The sequence below is a fragment of the Trichosurus vulpecula genome, chromosome 3 (genome assembly GCF_011100635.1).
Source record: "Trichosurus vulpecula isolate mTriVul1 chromosome 3, mTriVul1.pri, whole genome shotgun sequence".
Lineage (NCBI taxonomy): Eukaryota > Metazoa > Chordata > Mammalia > Diprotodontia > Phalangeridae > Trichosurus > Trichosurus vulpecula.
In genome coordinates, this window is record NC_050575.1 from 397,966,153 (window position 1) to 397,983,159 (window position 17,007).

General features: G+C 47.4%; 1 protein-coding gene and 2 pseudogenes across 1 annotated transcript; all 3 read right to left on the reverse strand.

The window, feature by feature from the left end:
- Positions 1 to 8,225: 8,225 nt before the first annotated feature.
- On the reverse strand, positions 8,226 to 9,283 carry LOC118842680 (annotated as a pseudogene).
- A 685-nt stretch (positions 9,284 to 9,968) lies between these two features.
- Positions 9,969 to 11,971, reverse strand: LOC118842681 (annotated as a pseudogene).
- A 25-nt stretch (positions 11,972 to 11,996) lies between these two features.
- On the reverse strand, positions 11,997 to 13,307 carry LOC118843361 (microfibrillar-associated protein 1-like). Its single transcript, XM_036750970.1, has one exon. The coding sequence runs from the start codon at positions 13,305 to 13,307 to the stop codon at positions 11,997 to 11,999; it is 1,311 nt and encodes a 436-aa protein (XP_036606865.1).
- Positions 13,308 to 17,007: the final 3,700 nt, after the last annotated feature.

Sequence of the window (17,007 nt, forward strand, 5' to 3'; positions counted from 1 at the left end):
GATCGTGAAGCTGTTGTCATCTGTTTCTAGATGCTGGCTCTAGGGAAGCTGTATTGGCTGTTATGGGAGGATCTGTGGTGCCTGTTGGAAATTTGTTCTCCTGAGTGAAGAGATTTGAGAGACGAGAGGCCTTGGGGACCAGGGGATGTCTTGGAATGGAACTTTTATGATGTTTTCCTGTGTTTCTTCATTTGGGATGTACTGGCTACCAAGGGATGACGTGGGGTGGACCTTGAGGTCGGAAGTAAGCTGTGTTATGCTCTGACATGTTGTTTGGGTCATTCAAATAGTTTGAGTTCGAAGTGATCTCCTTGGGTGGACCGTGAGGTGCGTTCTCTTGGGTCACATGGTTTAGTTTATAGATAAGTGGATCACTGGGATGTCTTGGGGTGGACCTTGGGAGGTGTTCTCCTGTGTGTCTTCTCTCAGGGTATAGAGAAGAGGCACCGGCTGCCATGGTATGCCCAGGGGTGGGGCTTGTTGGTGTGGTGTGGTTGTGGTGTGGTTTTGGCCATAGATAAGATAAGATGGGCTTGGGGTCCATGGGATTGCCTGTAGTGGCTCCTGGGGCCTGTTCTGGCCCGTTTCTCTGTTCTCCCTGTGGTGAGTGGAAGGTCCATTCAAAATGACCACTTAGGTAGTCTCTGACCCCGCCAGGGAGGAATCCACCCCACCTTGGTGTGAGGTTCCAACTGTATGCCCCTGTGAAAGTGACAAGGAAAGAGATAAACATGGTTGGAAGTGTGTTCTTAGAAGCTCTCTCTCCATGTGCTCCTGTCCCGGTTTCTTCCCCCAGGTGGGGCTTCAGGTGGACCCCCGGGACGCATGTATTATTAGCCAAGGGGAGAGGCATGGAAAGGACTCTACCCTGATAGGCTCTTCTGGTATCCTCCAGTGAGGGCAGGATCCCTTGAGGTGTCCTGCCTGGGCAGTGTGGGCCTCCTAAATCTCTTTTTCCTCTACTTCCTTCAGGGTTCATAGTCTGTGGGCTCAGCATCAGGGACTTCATACCCAGGGCCTTCATGCCAGGCATGTGTGAAGGGAAGGACTTTTTTCAAGCCTTCATAAAATGGTCAGGGCATGACTTTCCTTGCCTTTTCTGGTTGGCCTCCTGGAGAGACCAGTATAAGTGTTTTAAAGAGAGCATCATTTGCTGACACTGCACCCAGCTTTTCTGCACACCCTCTTTGTGTGTCCGGCTGGGTATAGCCCTGTAGATCACCCAGGATCTCTTCCTGGATTCCCTCATAGCCTGGACATGAGGGGAGGCCCACATATCCAGGAGGACTTGAATGGACTCTAGGTTCCCTGCGTCTCCTTGAGGAGCAGATGGGTGAGGCGTCTGGCTTCTTCCAGTGGCTGGAGGAGACATGATGAAGCGGTTAGAGCTCTGGATAGCCTATGGTAACAGTGATTAGGTATGCCCCAGGCATAGATGCCATCGCGTATGGTCTCATAGATGGGTGGTCATTCCAGGAAGCAGGCTAGACATGCTGAGTCCAGGCTTGTGGCCTGCTCTCCTTTTCCTATAGCCCTTTGGACCTGGTACCTTCCTGTTTTGAGGGAGTGATACTGGAGTTGGATTTCAAAGGCACCATTACACCCCTCTGAAGTCACCCCAGACAAAAGTCTGTGAGGTCATCAATCCCAGTACTTTAATGAGAGGGAGTGAAACTGAGGTCTCCTTGACACTGTCTCTTCCCTCTGCCCTTGCCTCACAGCTGGGCCCCATCCTACAAATAAAGATCTCTGGGGCTGCAAGCTCTAAGAGGTCTAGGGATTTGCCCAAGGCCCCACAGCCAGCACATTGCAGAGGCAGGTCTTGAAGCCAGGCCTTCCTGAATTGCAGGCTGGCTTGCTGCTGTCTAAGGTTCTATGCAGTTTTGAAATGAATGAGGATGTTCATGCCAATGGGGGATTGGGTCACTGCTTACCAGTGCCAGGGGTTGTACCTCCTCCACTCCCTGGCCTTCCATTCTTGCATGAGGAGGGAGGCCTCAATGGGCAGGCTGACATTGGGGTCGAGGATCCATTTAGGGATTTAAGAAACCCAGACTGTCTCAGTGCAGAGGATGGTACCTGAAGCTTCTTCAGGTCATTCTGGGGTCACCGCTGTACTGTTGCCCTCCTTGGGAATTGGACGATTCATTTTGTAAAGTAGGTCAGCCATTTTTCTGGTGATCCTGGCAGGAAGAGACCAGATTAAGTCTTCTGAGACACTGACCATTCTCCAGGTGACCCTGGGGAAGGAAGGATCCATTCAGAGAAGGACAGTTTGGCTGCTTCTCCTATTGCCTCCCATTGATTGGAGGCTCCTTCATGGGAAGCAATAGAGACGTCTCCATGGGCCTTTATGAATTGCTGACCACACGGCTCACATCCAACTTGTGGGGGAGGGAGGTTTGCCATTTTCTAGATGGGGAAAGAGCCTCAGCTTGGTCATGTGACATGGCCTTGATCACACAGGAACTCAGGGTGACAGCTTCGACTCCATTTGATTGGAGGACTTCAGGTTTTCCCTTCCCCTACAGTCCCAGCTGCCCATTTCCCCATGGCCCTCTGTGAGGGCTGAAAGGAGGGGAAAATGTCCTAAGCATGAGCTCTGCCAGCCTTATTCTGAGGAGTTGAACCCTACCCTCATAATGTTCCCCTAATGTCAGAAAGGAAAGCAGCATCAGTCCAGCCTATTCCCTAATGAGAATGCCCAAACACATCAGGTTCCAAATCTTCTCCCAGGCTTTGCAAATAGCCCTGCCTTGAAGGGGAACCACTTACTTCTCTGCCCCCTTCCCTCATGTTATTGAACAGTTTCCAACCTGAGGAACTTTTTTCCTGCTATTATTATGTTATTATATTTATATAATATAATATATATTAGATATGTCTATATGTATAACATATATGATTATTATTATTATATATTTTTTAACCTTTAACTTTTTAATTTGCATCATTTCAAAAGAATATATAAATTTTTTTTTCAAAAGATGCACCTTAAATTTAACAGTTTATTATCAATTTGTAGGGTTTTTCTTTGAAATTTTGATTATACAATATTTCATCATGCAACTGTATGGTATATTGTAAACAAAGTCATTACATGCACGTATTCCTGCCGATGCATGCTGGACTGCCAACAATTGCCTGTTAAGACCTGTTGGCAGACTTGATCACTGATGGGTTATAACTTGCATTTTGTGTGTTTATTTGGAAAATAATGTAATCACTCTGACTTTGCATCTTTGGGGACTCCTTGGAAATGTCTCAGTTGAGGGTCGTCCAGAAATTGCAGGCACCGTGGACATCGTGCAACCTCTCTGTGTGCTGTATTTTTAGCTGAGGTAGATTCTTTTGGAGGAGGCCTTTTCTTAGCTTGAGGCTTCATTTCCTTCTCAGCATGTCCCCTAGAAGTTTCTTCCTCAGCTGAACAGGTAACTTCAGAAGATGCCTTCTGTTTAGTGCCTCTGTCATCCAAAAGAAGTCCTTGTTTGAAAGGAGGCCCTCCAGAAGATGTCTGTAGCACAGTAGAGCTCATGGTGGCAAGGAAAGAGATAAACGTGGTTGATACCCAGGGCCTTCATGCCAGGCATGTGTGAAGGGAAGGACTTTTTTCAAGCCTCCATAAAATGGTCAAGGCATGAGTTTCCCTGCCTTTTCTGGTTGGCCTCCTGGAGAGACCAGTATAAGTGTTCTGAAGAGAGCATCATTTGCCGACACTGCACCCAGCTTTTCTGCACACCCTCTTTGTGTAATCGGCTGGGTATAGCCCTGTAGATCACCCGGGATCTCTTCCTGGATTTCCTCATATCCTGGACATGAGGGGAGGCCCACACATCCAGCAGGACTCGAATGGACTCTGCGTTCCATGGGTCTCCTTGGGAAGCAAAAGGTTGAGGTCTCTAGCTTCTTCCAGTGAGTGGAGGCGACATGAGGAAATGGTTAGAGCTCTGGACAGCCTGCGGTAATATTGAACGGGTCCATCCCAGCCCTAGAATCAGGTTGTATATGCTGAGTCCAAGCTTGGACCCTGCTAGCCCTTTCCTATAGCACTTTTGACTTGGTGCTTTCCTGGCTTGAGGTCAGACTGAAGTGAGTGATAGTGACAACTTGGACTCATTTGGAGGGCTTTAGTTTTTCCCTTCCACTGTAGTCCTAGCTGCCCATTTCTCCATGCCCCTGTGTGAAGGCTAAAAGGAGGGGGAAGTTACCTAATCATGTGTTTTTTGCCAATCTTATTCTGAAGGCTTGGATCCCCACCCTTATAATGTAGATGCTGCATGGTCCCATGTAAGCCTGACTATACTTCCATGATATTTAATTTGTTTCTTCCTGGCTCCTTGCAGTATTTTCTCTTTGACCTGATAATTTTGGAATTTGGCTATAACATTCCTTGGCATTTTCAGTTTGGGATGTCTGTCAGAAAGTAATAGGTAGATTCTTTTGATGACTATTTTACCTCTGGTTCTAGGACCTCACGGCAGCATATAGGGGAACATCCTTTATACTTTTTATTATCAGAACTCTCAAATCTGTCATGTGTCCTCTGGTTTATTATTATCTCAGTTGTGGTCAATATTTGGAAATTTTTGTTCATCTGCCATCAACCCCTGGGCTGGGCGGTGTTGTCTTTCCTATTCCCTAACAGTTCATCTCCTTATCACACCTCTTTCTTCTCCTGTGAACAAAATGTTCATAATGGCCATCATGTCAGACCAGCTATAAAAACTGTCTCAAGAACTTGTCTAGTTGTACAGACATCTCTCAGGGATCCTCTGTAAGAGTCTTCATTTCTTTTTTTGAAATTTCTTACATCTATAGTAGTTTGGGTACATTTACAAACCAAATTTCTCCTTGTTCCACAGGGAACTATCAGAAGGAGTAAAGAGCCTCTGAGGATTTGGTTCCACAAAGAGGGCATTCTTCTCCAATGTGAGAGGGAAATTCTGAATATCTTGTCTACACCGATCTAATTCCTGATGTAACCTGCAGTGGGGGGATGTACTAGGGGTGACACTGAGTGTAGTAGGACCAGTAGCAGTCTTACAACCTCTAGTCCTGTTGTTCTCAGCATCATCTGGGCCTAATAATTCTTCTGAACCTATTAAATTTTGTCCTGGTAAATCTGGGGGTACATATTAAATGAATCTCCATTTTGTCTTTGATTTGTCTGATCTGTAGATTTAAGTGGGTCATATTGTTTGGTCCATGAAAGGACTTGAGTACCACAGGACCAAGAAGGAGCCCCTGAGGGACATTCTCCTAAGTCAGGTCTTTTGTGAGAGTGGATTTCTTTTTTCTTTTCAGTACCAAGTCACTTTAATGGGATGCAAATGGTGGTAGTTTTGGTACAGATTATGAAAAGGGTAGATAACCAAAATATATACATGCACTGAAAGGAGTCATGCCCACGGTTCCCAGGTGTGGGGGAAACCAGGTGTGGCTTAACTCTCCTTGTCTCTGTCTCCAAGGGCCTGGTTGCCAAAGAGTTATTCTGCCATGCCAGAATTGGGGCTCCCCTTTTGCGCAGGTTGGTTACGTGATCACCCAGTTGTTTGATGGACTTTACCTGTTCATCCAGGTAGTGGGTTTCAATGAAATCATATAAACGGGGATCATTATTGTCAGTTGCCAGCTTGTGTAATTCCAGTAGTGTCTTACCGACATTTATTTCAAGTGCAGAGCACACTGTATTGGATTCAGCCCCCTCTCCCAACCATGTGGGCCTGGTTTCTTGATATCTTGCAGAAAAAGATCCAACCACCACATCAGTTTGAGTTTCATCAGCTTCTCAGCATATTCCCTCTCCTGGTGGGTTTGGTCTAGGAAGTACTTGGCAAAGTTCTCTAATGCCACATCACCTCAGTCCAAGTAGTAAGACATGGGTGGGTAGATGTAGGAGGCGTAGCCCTCCAGGTTGATCTGCTGGTTGATGGTGTCCTTCAGAGTCCTGGTGGTAGTTTTGCCCCACCTGAGAGGGGGCCAATGTGGTCATGGCGGCAGTGATGGGGGAAGTGGGAGGAGGTGGCAGAGGCAGCGATGACGGGGGTGGGGTGTGTGTGTGGGGGGGCAGGTGACTGAGCAGACGGCTGCTGCTCAAACCCTAGGACTGAAGAAGTGTTGGTTAGTGGAGGTGAACATAGAGTGGTGGCTAAGGGAGGCTCTGACTGGAAATCAAGCAGCAGGTTCTGTTCAAGCATTGCTGAAACAAGAAACCACAGTGACTCCACTTCTCTGTGCTTGTGGCCTGGAGTTGGATTTCAAAGGCACCATTATACCCTTCCCAAGTTCCCTGCCCCCACACAGCTCTGTGAGATTACCAATGCCAGTACTTTAATGAGAGGGAATGAAACTGGGATCTGCCTGACACTGGCACTTCTCTCTGCTCTTGTCTTGCAGCTGGCTCCCATTCCTACAAATAAATGTCTCAGGGGCTTTGAGATCTGAGAGGCCAGGGCTCCACAGCCAGTAGGTTTCAGAGGCAGGCCTTGAAGCCAGGACTTCGTGGACTGGAGGCTGGCTTGCTGCTGTCCAAGGTTCTACCCAGTTTAGAAGTGAATGAGGATGTTCATGCCAATGGGGGATTGGGTCACTGCTTCCCACTGCCAGGGATTGCACTTCCTCTCTTCCCTGGCCTTCCATCCTTGGGTGAGGGGGAGGCCTCAATGGGAAGATGAGTTTGGGGTAAAGGATGGATCTGAGATTCAAAGAACCCAGACTGTACAGGGGCAGGGGATGGTACCTGAAGCTTCTTTTATTTTTTCAATTATGCTTATTTAGAGGTAGGAAAGGTTAAGACAAAAAAGGCAAAATTAAGCACATTCTAATGACTAGAAATGTACTGCCATGCCCACAAGTCTTCTGGTAGTCCAAAGAGATTATAGCAATTGTCTAAACTTTATAGTGGTTTCTTCATTATTTTGAATTTTTTTTTCATAGATTTTGTTCACAGTATTTTAAACTATGCCTAATTGAGAAATGGTTCCTGGGTGGAAATTCTTAAAAATGACCTATTAGTTTCTGGGATTGTCAAACAAAAATACAAGGTAAAGGTTTGAAATGAATGCATATAAATTTCTTTTTCCGTATTTGGTTTCAATCATAAACAGTAACAGCTCCAAAAAGGCCAACATATTAGAACTAGTCTCTTCTGACTAAACTAACTTCATAGCTCGCCTACTTAAAAGCTTGGGACCCTTGGGCTGTAAAGAAGGAACAGGGGAAAGGAGAAAGGGGAAATGTCTTACAAAGGCAAATAGCATTCTTCTTGCCTGCCTTAATTTTGTATCAGTTCACTGAGGGCTCTCAAGAAATAACCAGACTCCTTTTAAGTTACTAGTACAGTAAACAAATGCATTCAATCTGACCAGAAACAGTTGAAGTCATAAGACTTCAGTGCACATTTGCAAGAAAACTAGCAAAGCAGACATATTCTAGCCACACGAGGAAGACTGGCTCAGGAACAAATGCTATTGCTAATGAAGGGAATTGAAGCACTTAGATATAGCACTGAAATCCATTTATTCTTTTCACTGTGTAAAGGAAGTAGAAAAGCAAGTCAAAATAGATTTTCTTTGAAAGTCATTCAACTTTCCCTCCTTTCTTATGAGTAGTCAATGACCTCCTAACTTCTCGGGAATCTATTCCAGGGTTTTGATCTCTACAGAGGAATTCCTTTGTTTTTTTTTCAGGTTTTGGGGGGTTTGGATCGTTGGCTTCTTAGATTTGCCAGTGGCTGGAGTCAACTTCAGCTTGATAGAATCTTTGGCAATCTGTTCTGGAGTCTCCAGAGCCTTGGAGGCCTTTCTCTTTTTACCACGAGTTTTAGTGTGTGGTGTTTCAGTGCTGAGCCTCTCTTCTGTAGAGCTTTGTAGAGCTTTCTGAAGCCCTGGGTGCTTTGGAGGAGATGATGCTTGAATTGGAACTAGCTGTGGAAGCTCATCCTCAGTGTCAGGCTCTGCTTTGCCCTCCTTTTCTGCCTCTAGGTCTTGACCATCCAAAACACACTCCTTTTCAGGTTTCATTGCAGTCTGAGTAGGCTTGGTGGCCACTTTGTGGCCTTGGTTTTTCTTTTTGCTTTTCTGAGAAGCCAAATGGGAGACAAATGAAGAAAAGACTGGAAGGGAAAGAGATTTTTTTTTCTTTCTAAAAAAATTTATTTTGGGTATTAATTTAAGAAAAGGGGGCAGGAGGGAAGGAAGAAGGGAAGAGGGATGGGATCTGTGGGGCTATGTGGGCATGCCCTCCTTGTCCTCTCTCTGCATCTGCTCCATCAGCTGTTGCTGCTCTGCTGCCTGACACATGTGCATCATGATGAGGCTCTCATAGTCCCTCTCTGACAGCACAGAACCCTGTGACAGTCCTGAGTGGCTGGAACCATCACTGCTCACCGCTCCCTGTGGCTGACCCTCCAGCCAGGAGATCTTCAGAGGGTTATTGACAAGGCCCACCTCATTCTTGACAGGAGCCAGTACCACAGCCTTGACAGAAGCAAATTCCACCACAGCACTCCCCGTCTTCTTACTGGAGATGACCAGGTTGAGCACTTCACCATACTTCTGCAGAATCCTCAAGAGGACATCCTTGGAGTAACCACCTTTGGTCTCGTCCTCTTTTTTGCACTTCCATTTTAGCTTCAGTTTAGGTGTTCCTTTGCCTTCATGATTTTCTGTCTTTCCTCTTAATCTCTGTTCCTGGTCTTGGTGTATCTGCTCCTGGATCAGCCTCTGTTGTTCTTCCAGCTGCTGGGAGCCGCCTTCTTCTAGGCTTGCGATCTCTTGTTCTAATGTCCTGATGCTTCGATTGTCTTCCTCTACCTCACTCCCTTGGGCCTGGAATTGCCTCTCCTGGGCCTCAAGATCAAGCTTCACTTTCTTCCTTGTCTCATCAAGTTTCTGAGTCCTCTCAGCCGCCTGCTTCTTGGCTTTCCTGACCTTGTTGTATGCCGCCCAGGCTGCAGCATCCAAGCTGGTGGAAGAGCTCAGCTGCTTCGGGATTATCTGGATTTTTGTCTGGATGGCAAGTGAGGGCCTTTTGTCAGTATGCTTTTTTCACCTCCTTGTCGGCCACCTTCTCCCAGACTCCCAGGAGCGCGTACAGGTCCATTTGCAACAACTCCTTGGTCACCACCAGGGTCCTGACCCCAGAAACTGGTGTCTTCCTGCAGGGAAAGAGATTCTTCTGTTTTCAGGTGTACAGTTTTTACACTCTCCCACTTCTTGGGAAGCTTTTCTGAGAGCACATCTGTAGCAGCAACAATATTTTCCACTAGGTGATCCACAGGCATTCCTGTGTGACCCTGTTTCAGCAATCCAGCTAGCAGCTTCTGTGGGGGTGTAAGATCCACCCACAACCAGCACCCAGAAAGCTGCCAACACACTGCAAAAGCACAGGTTCTTTTGATCTGCTTTATTAAGGAAAGCAATGTTAAAGGGGCTGACAAGCTTACTTTAATTCAGCATACAAATATCATTCACTTAGTTCAGGGGGAAAAATCCAGCACCCTAAACTTCAGAACAAAATACAAAGTATAAACATCAACAGACAGACCTTGTCTGATTCAAATCCCAATACATAGTTACCAGAGTTTAACAAAGTCTCCATGTCCTGGTTACAAGCTGGAGGGCCCTTAGCTACAGCTGCCAGGAGTCTCTGCATCAGCACACCAGCACAAGTGAAAGCCCTGCGCAAATGGCTCTGTCCTCTCTTCTTATAGGGCTTTAGACGTCATCAAACATCATCAAATGTCATCTGAATGACCAGAACTTAGGCTGCTATGATTGACTCTTGAGTTGCTGTCCCCAAGAGATACGGAAGCTGCATTTTCTAAGTTTTATTAAGAAAATGAAATCCAAAGTGTTCCTTCTCAAGGAGGTGATGGCTGGGACCCTAGGGGAAAAAGTCCTGGACTTGGAGCTGCTGGGGCTCCCAAAGGTGTTAGCTGGGAAGGGCAAGGCCAGGCCATCTGGTACTGGGTAAAGGGGAAGATGGGATCCTTGAGGAATCAGTTCCAGAAGCCTAGAATCCATATTTGGCTTGGGTCTGCCGACGGCTAAGCTCGTTCTCTGACCAGGTATTCTTCAGCTCCAACTCTCGCTCCTTAGCCTGGTGAATCAGATATGGGATTTGATGTTTTCGCCTCTGCTGGCCTGTTGGCTGCTCACCCTTCTTCTTGCTGAATGACTTCATAGTTTTTTCTTCTGTCAGGGACTTGGTCATCCACTGCTGGGCCCCACTGAGCTGGTCATCCCCTTTGATCTCCACAAAGTTAATCTCCTCCCTTCCTCGGTTCCTCTTGCCCTGAAGCCGCTTGAACGCTTCATCATCAATGAAAGAGGTGTCTGGGGTAATCTCCTGGGGGGAGCTAAGGCTGGATCAGACTCAGGGTAGTAGCCACTACTGTAATAGTCCTGACAGTAAACGCCAGTGGCATTAGCGTCACCATATGTAGGGAACTGGTTGTCTGGCTGACTGCTGTAGTCATCCCCAGGCTTAGGCATCCAGGGAGCCCCACTTGAGCCAGCCACCATCTTGAATTCAAGGGGAGCGTTGGCTGCATCGTCCTGAAAAGTGGGATCTGGCTCTGTGCCTGGGGGTGGCTCTTCAGAAGCAGCAGGGACAGGGTAAGGGTATGGCTCAGCTCCAGGAGGCTCAGCCTTGTCTGGAAGAGAGAAGTTCTCAGGGGCTACTTCCTCATCACCGTCATCCTCCTCTTGTGTGATCGGCTTTGTCACTTGTAGGGCAGCACTCTTGGCAGCTGCTTTGATGGCTGAGTGTGATGGGGTAGCAGTGGTGGCACCCACAACAGGGGCAGAGGAGGAAGTAGAAGAAGCAGATTTGGTCTTGGGGGCTGGTTTGGAGAGCTTGGTGTCGGCAGAGACATCAGTGGGTTTTCGAGAGAAAGCATAGGGCAGGAGCGATCAGTTAGTCTCTTTTGTGGCCAGGTTTTTGGGTTGGGAAGCAAAGCTGATGAACCTGTCCCTTCACCAGATCCCTGAAGAGCAGTTTCCTTCTTTGTAGGTTCATCTTCCTCTGAATCTGAATGTCCCTGGTGCAGCTCGGGGGCCACGATCCATACCGGCTCTCTAGTCCTCTTCTTTGGCTTGGGGGGCCCCCTCTGATTGGAGGGGGCAGATTGAGGCCTGGAGCCCGTGGCAGGGGCAGCCTCAGCCCCAGCCCCTCTCCCACCCCCGCTGCTTCTGCCAGACTGAGGCCCAGGGGCAGGGGGAAGCCACCTAGGCCGAAGGGCAGTGGGGGTGGGGGCTGGGGTGGGGACTGCAGCTGGGGGTCTCCAGCTGGCGGCGGGGAAAGACTGGGGGCAGCAGCTGGGGAGGTGGGGGCAGCAGGGTAGGACCCTTGGTGGTGGTGGGGGAGGGAGGCGAGGAGGCCCCCCAGGCTAGGTCCAGCGGCTGGGGCTGAGGTGGCCGCCTCTTTTTTTTTTTTTTTTTTTTTTTTTTTGGTAAAAGAGTACGCATTTTTATTTTATAAGTTAAGGGTCGTTATATCTGAATTTAAATTTTTATGTGCACAATAACGTTCATGGGGCGACTGTATTATAGACTGTGGCAATACATTTATAGTAGGTGAAATAACATTCAAGTGCAGAGAAACAGACAAGGTAGGACAGTGTTAAAAACAGGTTTTTTAATAAGCTTAAGTTCCCTATTAGTATTTCTTCCAACTCTAAGGAGATGCTGTATTATTTCTTTGTAACCCATGGTCCCAACTTGAGATGCAGAGTTTGTATGAGAAGTGATGAAACCAAGTCTGGGATCCAGTCACCAAGCCCAGGCTTAGGCTCATGACCTGGATATTACTTTTCAGCATTAAAATTTCCTCTTGCAGTGCCTTGTTTTAGGGTCCCTTTGGAATCATAAAAAAGGTGCTAGGCTCAAAAGGTGCGAGACAGGAAGTTCTGCTTGACCAATCTTGGAAAAAAAAAACCACCCCAAAACAAACTTTCCCCTGTGTCCATAGTCAGGGAAGTAGGTGGTTGAATTCTAAGTAGTTTTCCTCTTCTTGGCAGATGGCCTCTCAAATACATCTCGTACCCCAGCTGCTTTTTGCTTGAAGAATTTGGTATTTTGGGCATTCTCTTGACTCCAAGCTGAATCAAAGGACGTGGTATCTTGATCCACAAGGTGGGTGTATTTGGTTCTGCCTGACCGTCCAAAGTTCTTGACCTGCATAACTTTTGGGAGAGTAGTCTTATTGAAATGATCCTCCAGGGTGGGAGCACTGAAATCTCTCTTGTATACTTCCTCATCTTCCTCCATGAAGAAAGCACCCCGGTGATAGTACTTCTGCAAGAACTTGTATTTGCCCTTGACAGCTTTGTTGGTGATAACTTTGCCGTTTGCTCGGAGTTCAGCTCGTCTTTCCTCTTCTGTCAGGTTTCGCATTCTTTCAATCTCTGCTTTCTCCTTCTCCATGGCTCCTCGATCCTCTCTGTCCCGTTTGATTCGTTTTAGTTCCCGAACTTTCCATGCCTCATATTCCTCCTCATCGTTCTCGTCATCTGTATTGAGTGCATCTAGGGCAGCGAGGGAACGTTTATTTTCCTTCAGTTCCTTCTTTGTCTCCTCTTCCACGATCTTGAGTGTGTACTTGCGCCTCTCCTCAGCCAGACGTTTTGCTTCCTGCTCCAACTCCTTTTGTTTCAGTGCTTCTGCCTCACGCTCTCGAACTGTTACCCGGTCCTTCTTCCGAATGAAGACTGGCTTGAGGCGAGGTTCCATTTCATCCTCACTATCAGTATATTCTTCATACTCGGACTCGGATTCTGATTCTGATTCTTCACCAGAATGCCCTTCATCCTCCACTTCCATGACTTCCATTTCCTCATTTTTCCTCTCCTGTGCTCGTTGACGCATCATGCCACGCCGCCACTCAATTTCCTCCTCACCAATTTCTTCCTCACTACTGTCCTCTCGCTCCATTCGCCTCGCATCTCCTTCTACTTCAGAATCACTTTCTCCCACCGCTTCAGGCTCTACTATCTTCCTATGCCGGGCCAACCTTTCTTCAACATCTTCATTGATGCAGTTGTATAAACGCCGAAGGCGGGGATCACTAGGTGAATCCTCTTCCTGTTCCTCAGGTTCTGCTTCTTGCTCCTTGGCTTTCTTGATGAACTGAAATTCTCCATCCTCCTCATCTGAGGACTCCATAGGCGCATAGTCTGGCCTCTTCCCGGACATATACCGTTTCACCTTCACTTTCTCCATTGAAATGTCCCCTTTCTCATTGCGAACTGGGACGGCCCCCGCCGTGCAATGAATGGGGGGCTGCTTCATGAGGGCGCTCGACATGATGGCAATAGGATGGGAGGACCCACCTGCTCCTCTCTTGATCTTGTCTTGGAGAAAGTGCCTTGCAGCTAGGTATCGCAGCAGAGTAGAGCGCCAGCACTGGAGTCAGGAGGACCTGAGTTAAAATCTGGCCTCAGACACTTGACACAATCCTAGCTGTGTGATCCTGAGCAAATCACTTAAGCCCAACTGCCTTGCCTTCCCGCCTCCAAATAAAAGGTGCTTTGGAGCTGGTCCTGCCGAAGCTGCCTCCTCCAACCAGGAGTTTGTCAGACTGAGTTCCCTCAGGCTTATATTGGTCCTGTAAGTACTTCTGAGAGGCGAGTTCTCACCTAATCTCAGCAATCCTATTGGCAGCTGGCTTGACACCTTAGCTACTTGAGGACTAGCAGTTGTGAACACCAAGGCACTCCCCAGTCCTAGACCTCTTTCTCTCTTCTGGGAGGATTAATCAGAAAAAATCTTTAAGGATTTGTAGAGTTTGAAAAATGAGAAAAAGCGGTCTTCTTCAGGTGTTGGGAAGAAACTCATTAGCACCTACTTGTCTATAAAAAAATCAAATATGTCACATCTATTCTCTGATCAGTTACTGTCCTGCTAGGCATGGCACTAGGGCTGGGCTCTCCTTGCACATCCCAGATCCTGCCCTCAGAGGACTTCCTCTCTCCATAGACATTCACTTTATGCAATACTTAGAGACCCTTAGGATGCAGCCTGGTGGGAACCATAGGACCTTGACTGCAGGGTATTTAAGGCAAATGGGATGGAGAAATTGAGAATGTCAGGTCTCAAAGTAACCTTAGCAAGTGAAGCATTGAATGTCTCACATGGAGAGCACCACATATCTTGAAGGCCAGGGCTAGAATGCCCGTGGAATATCAGAGATAGGAGGGATATTAGCTGCCTTGGCCAATTCTCTTCTCTTACAGAGCAGTAATCTACAACTCCATTGCCTGGATCCTGGAAAATACACAAGGGTTTCTATTTTTGCCTTAGACTGCAATGAAGGTGATTGACACCTGAAAGGGAACTTAGTGATTAAGTGGACAAATAGGTAACAAAATAAATACAAAGCTTGATGAAACATCGATGGTGTTACTTTGTGGTTTCTAGGTCAATGTGCACCCATAGGGAACTTTTTGTAGAATTTTGTGCTGTTTTTAATTTGAGTTTGACACCCTCAATTTATTCCCAGCCCTTCCTTGGGCAGGGGCAAATAACTACTGTCTTTCCCATTTCTTTAGTAGTAAATTCCTCCAAGTTCTTCCCCACCACCTCCACACATTCCCTGTTTAGCCCTGAGGGAATCACTCAATTAAAACAAATTGCTAACACCTGAAACAGCCAAAGCATCTACCTGAGTATGTTCTCAATCTTGCTGTAAACCTTCATGCCAGAAAAAGGAGCTAGTGGCTATTTTTATACTTTTCATCTCCTTCTCCCAGGGAGGGCCAAGGAAACCTCCAAAAACTAACACTTCAGTGATCCTCCCTACCATCCCACACTTCCAGGTGAAAGGAGAATCTTAGATTAGGGGATGGATGGGATAATAAAGTCCAACCCTCTTATGTGACAGATGAAGAAACTGAGGCCCAAACAACAAGCTGTCCAAATGTCACACCAGTAGCAAATGGCAGAGTCTGAAAACACACCAAGCTTCTGTGCCTACTGGACCTTGCGCATAGCAGATCAAACAATATTAATTTGAGACAACCATTGGAGATTCACCAGTCCAACCCATTCCATAGATGATCTAGAGAGGGGGTGGCTGTCAGTGGAACCCCGTCTTCTGGCTCCTCTAACTTTTTCAGTTTCACCAGGCACAGACATTCAACTCCCTGAGCACATAATAGGGCTACCATGGCATACACTGATTCAAATCTTCTGCTAATGGATAACCGATAGCAATCTGATAACTCTCCCTTTGACTCCCTTGCTCCCCCACCTCCAATTTCCTCTAGAACCTGGTCAGCCAACCCAGTACCCTCACCAAAGCAGACCTGGGGACACAGGAGCCAGGTCCCCAGAACCCAGGCTTCCCCTGACATTGTTGTGCTGAAAAAAAGCAAGCAAGACCCGGATATAAATTTAGATATGGATTTATTAAAGCATGTGACTGTTCGGAGTAATTACTCAAATCGAACAGCCCTGAGCAAAGGGAAAGAAAGAGTATTTAAAGGGAAAGAACACAATTAGATTTCCGTGGAGATGGGAACACAAACAGTGGGACAAGCTGAGGCAGGATCATTTCCATGGAGATGGGGACACAAACAGTGGGACAAGCTGAGGCAGGATCATTTCTGTGGAGAGGGGGACAGTGGGACAAGCTGAGACAGGATGGAGAAACTGAAAAGGGGGGGGGTAGGGCATAACATTCCCCACTTTCTTTTCAAAGTGTGTCGATTATTTGACACGTTCTCAGGGGATCTGTCACAAGAATCGCAGGACTGGGATTTGCAAATTGATAATGGAGATCCCTAATCAATAGTAGTTTAACAGTTTATGCGGGACTTGGCAAATTGCAGAAAACGATTAATGAGGCAGGGGACCACAACCAGAGCTATAATGAAGAGGAGGAAGGGGCCAGCCAGGGTTGTCACCAGGGTAGTGAGCCAAGGGGATCTACAGAACAGGGACTGATACCAGTTCTCAGACTTTTCCAGCTCCCTTTGTCTATTGGCAATATTTTGGCGTACCAACCTCAGATTTTCTTGCACCACCCCAGAGTTGTTAGCATAGAAACAACAAGCCTCTCCCAGGGCCATACATAGGCCACCCTGCTTGAGAAAAAGGTCAAGGCCTCTGTGGTTCTGGAGCGACACCTCCACCAGTGAGTCCACATGTTTTTCTAGGACTGAGATAGACTGCTCTATGTCGGAGAGGTCAGTGTTTACCTGTGCACTTACGGCCTTATAGTTGAGATCCTCTTTGACTAGGGCTGCCGTCCCAGTGGTGGAGCCCACAAGCCCCAGGCCCACTAAGATGGGGATGAGGGGTGGTATTGCTCACCTTTTACGATAACTCAGTTGCCCTTTGGGGGAAAAATAGCACCAGCCTTCCTCACCTGGGAGGAGGGAGACCCGGGGAACTATGGCCACCAAGATGCACAGGGGGCCCTCTGGGTGTTGTTGGTGTCTGAGGAACACAGTAGCAGAGACACACTGGGTAAGGCCATCGTGACATGCCCACCAGGCTCCTGGAGGGGCCAGGAAGTAGTCTGAGCTAGAGGCCTGAATCTCCTGAGTTTGTTTGCAAATGGAGCTGTACTGAGAACTGGATGAAGTGGTGTTAGATGATGTAAGGCAAAGGCCTGTTCCCTGTACATCCCCAAGGGTGAGCCGTGGTTGGTTCTACTCGCAGTTCTCCGTGTTGGAGGTAGGAGTGATGGAGGCATTTAGTGCCACCACTACATAGTAAGGAGGCTGGGGCTTAACACAGATCCAACAATTTTTGCCCAGTATGTGGTTAGAACTGTTAAGTGTCTTATGAACAGCTGATAAAAGGGCAAGCAAGGAACCTGATAGGTATGGGGTTCCTGAGTAATAGGTGTTGGGGCATGGATGGCTAGGTTCTTTAATGGGGCAGGGATGGTCAGGTCCCCTATTGGGCCAATGGGACAGGGGCCTGGTAAAGGCTTCTTGGTCACGGTCTCTCCCACGCCTGGCAACCCCATGGTCACCCAAGAGATAATAATGAGTCC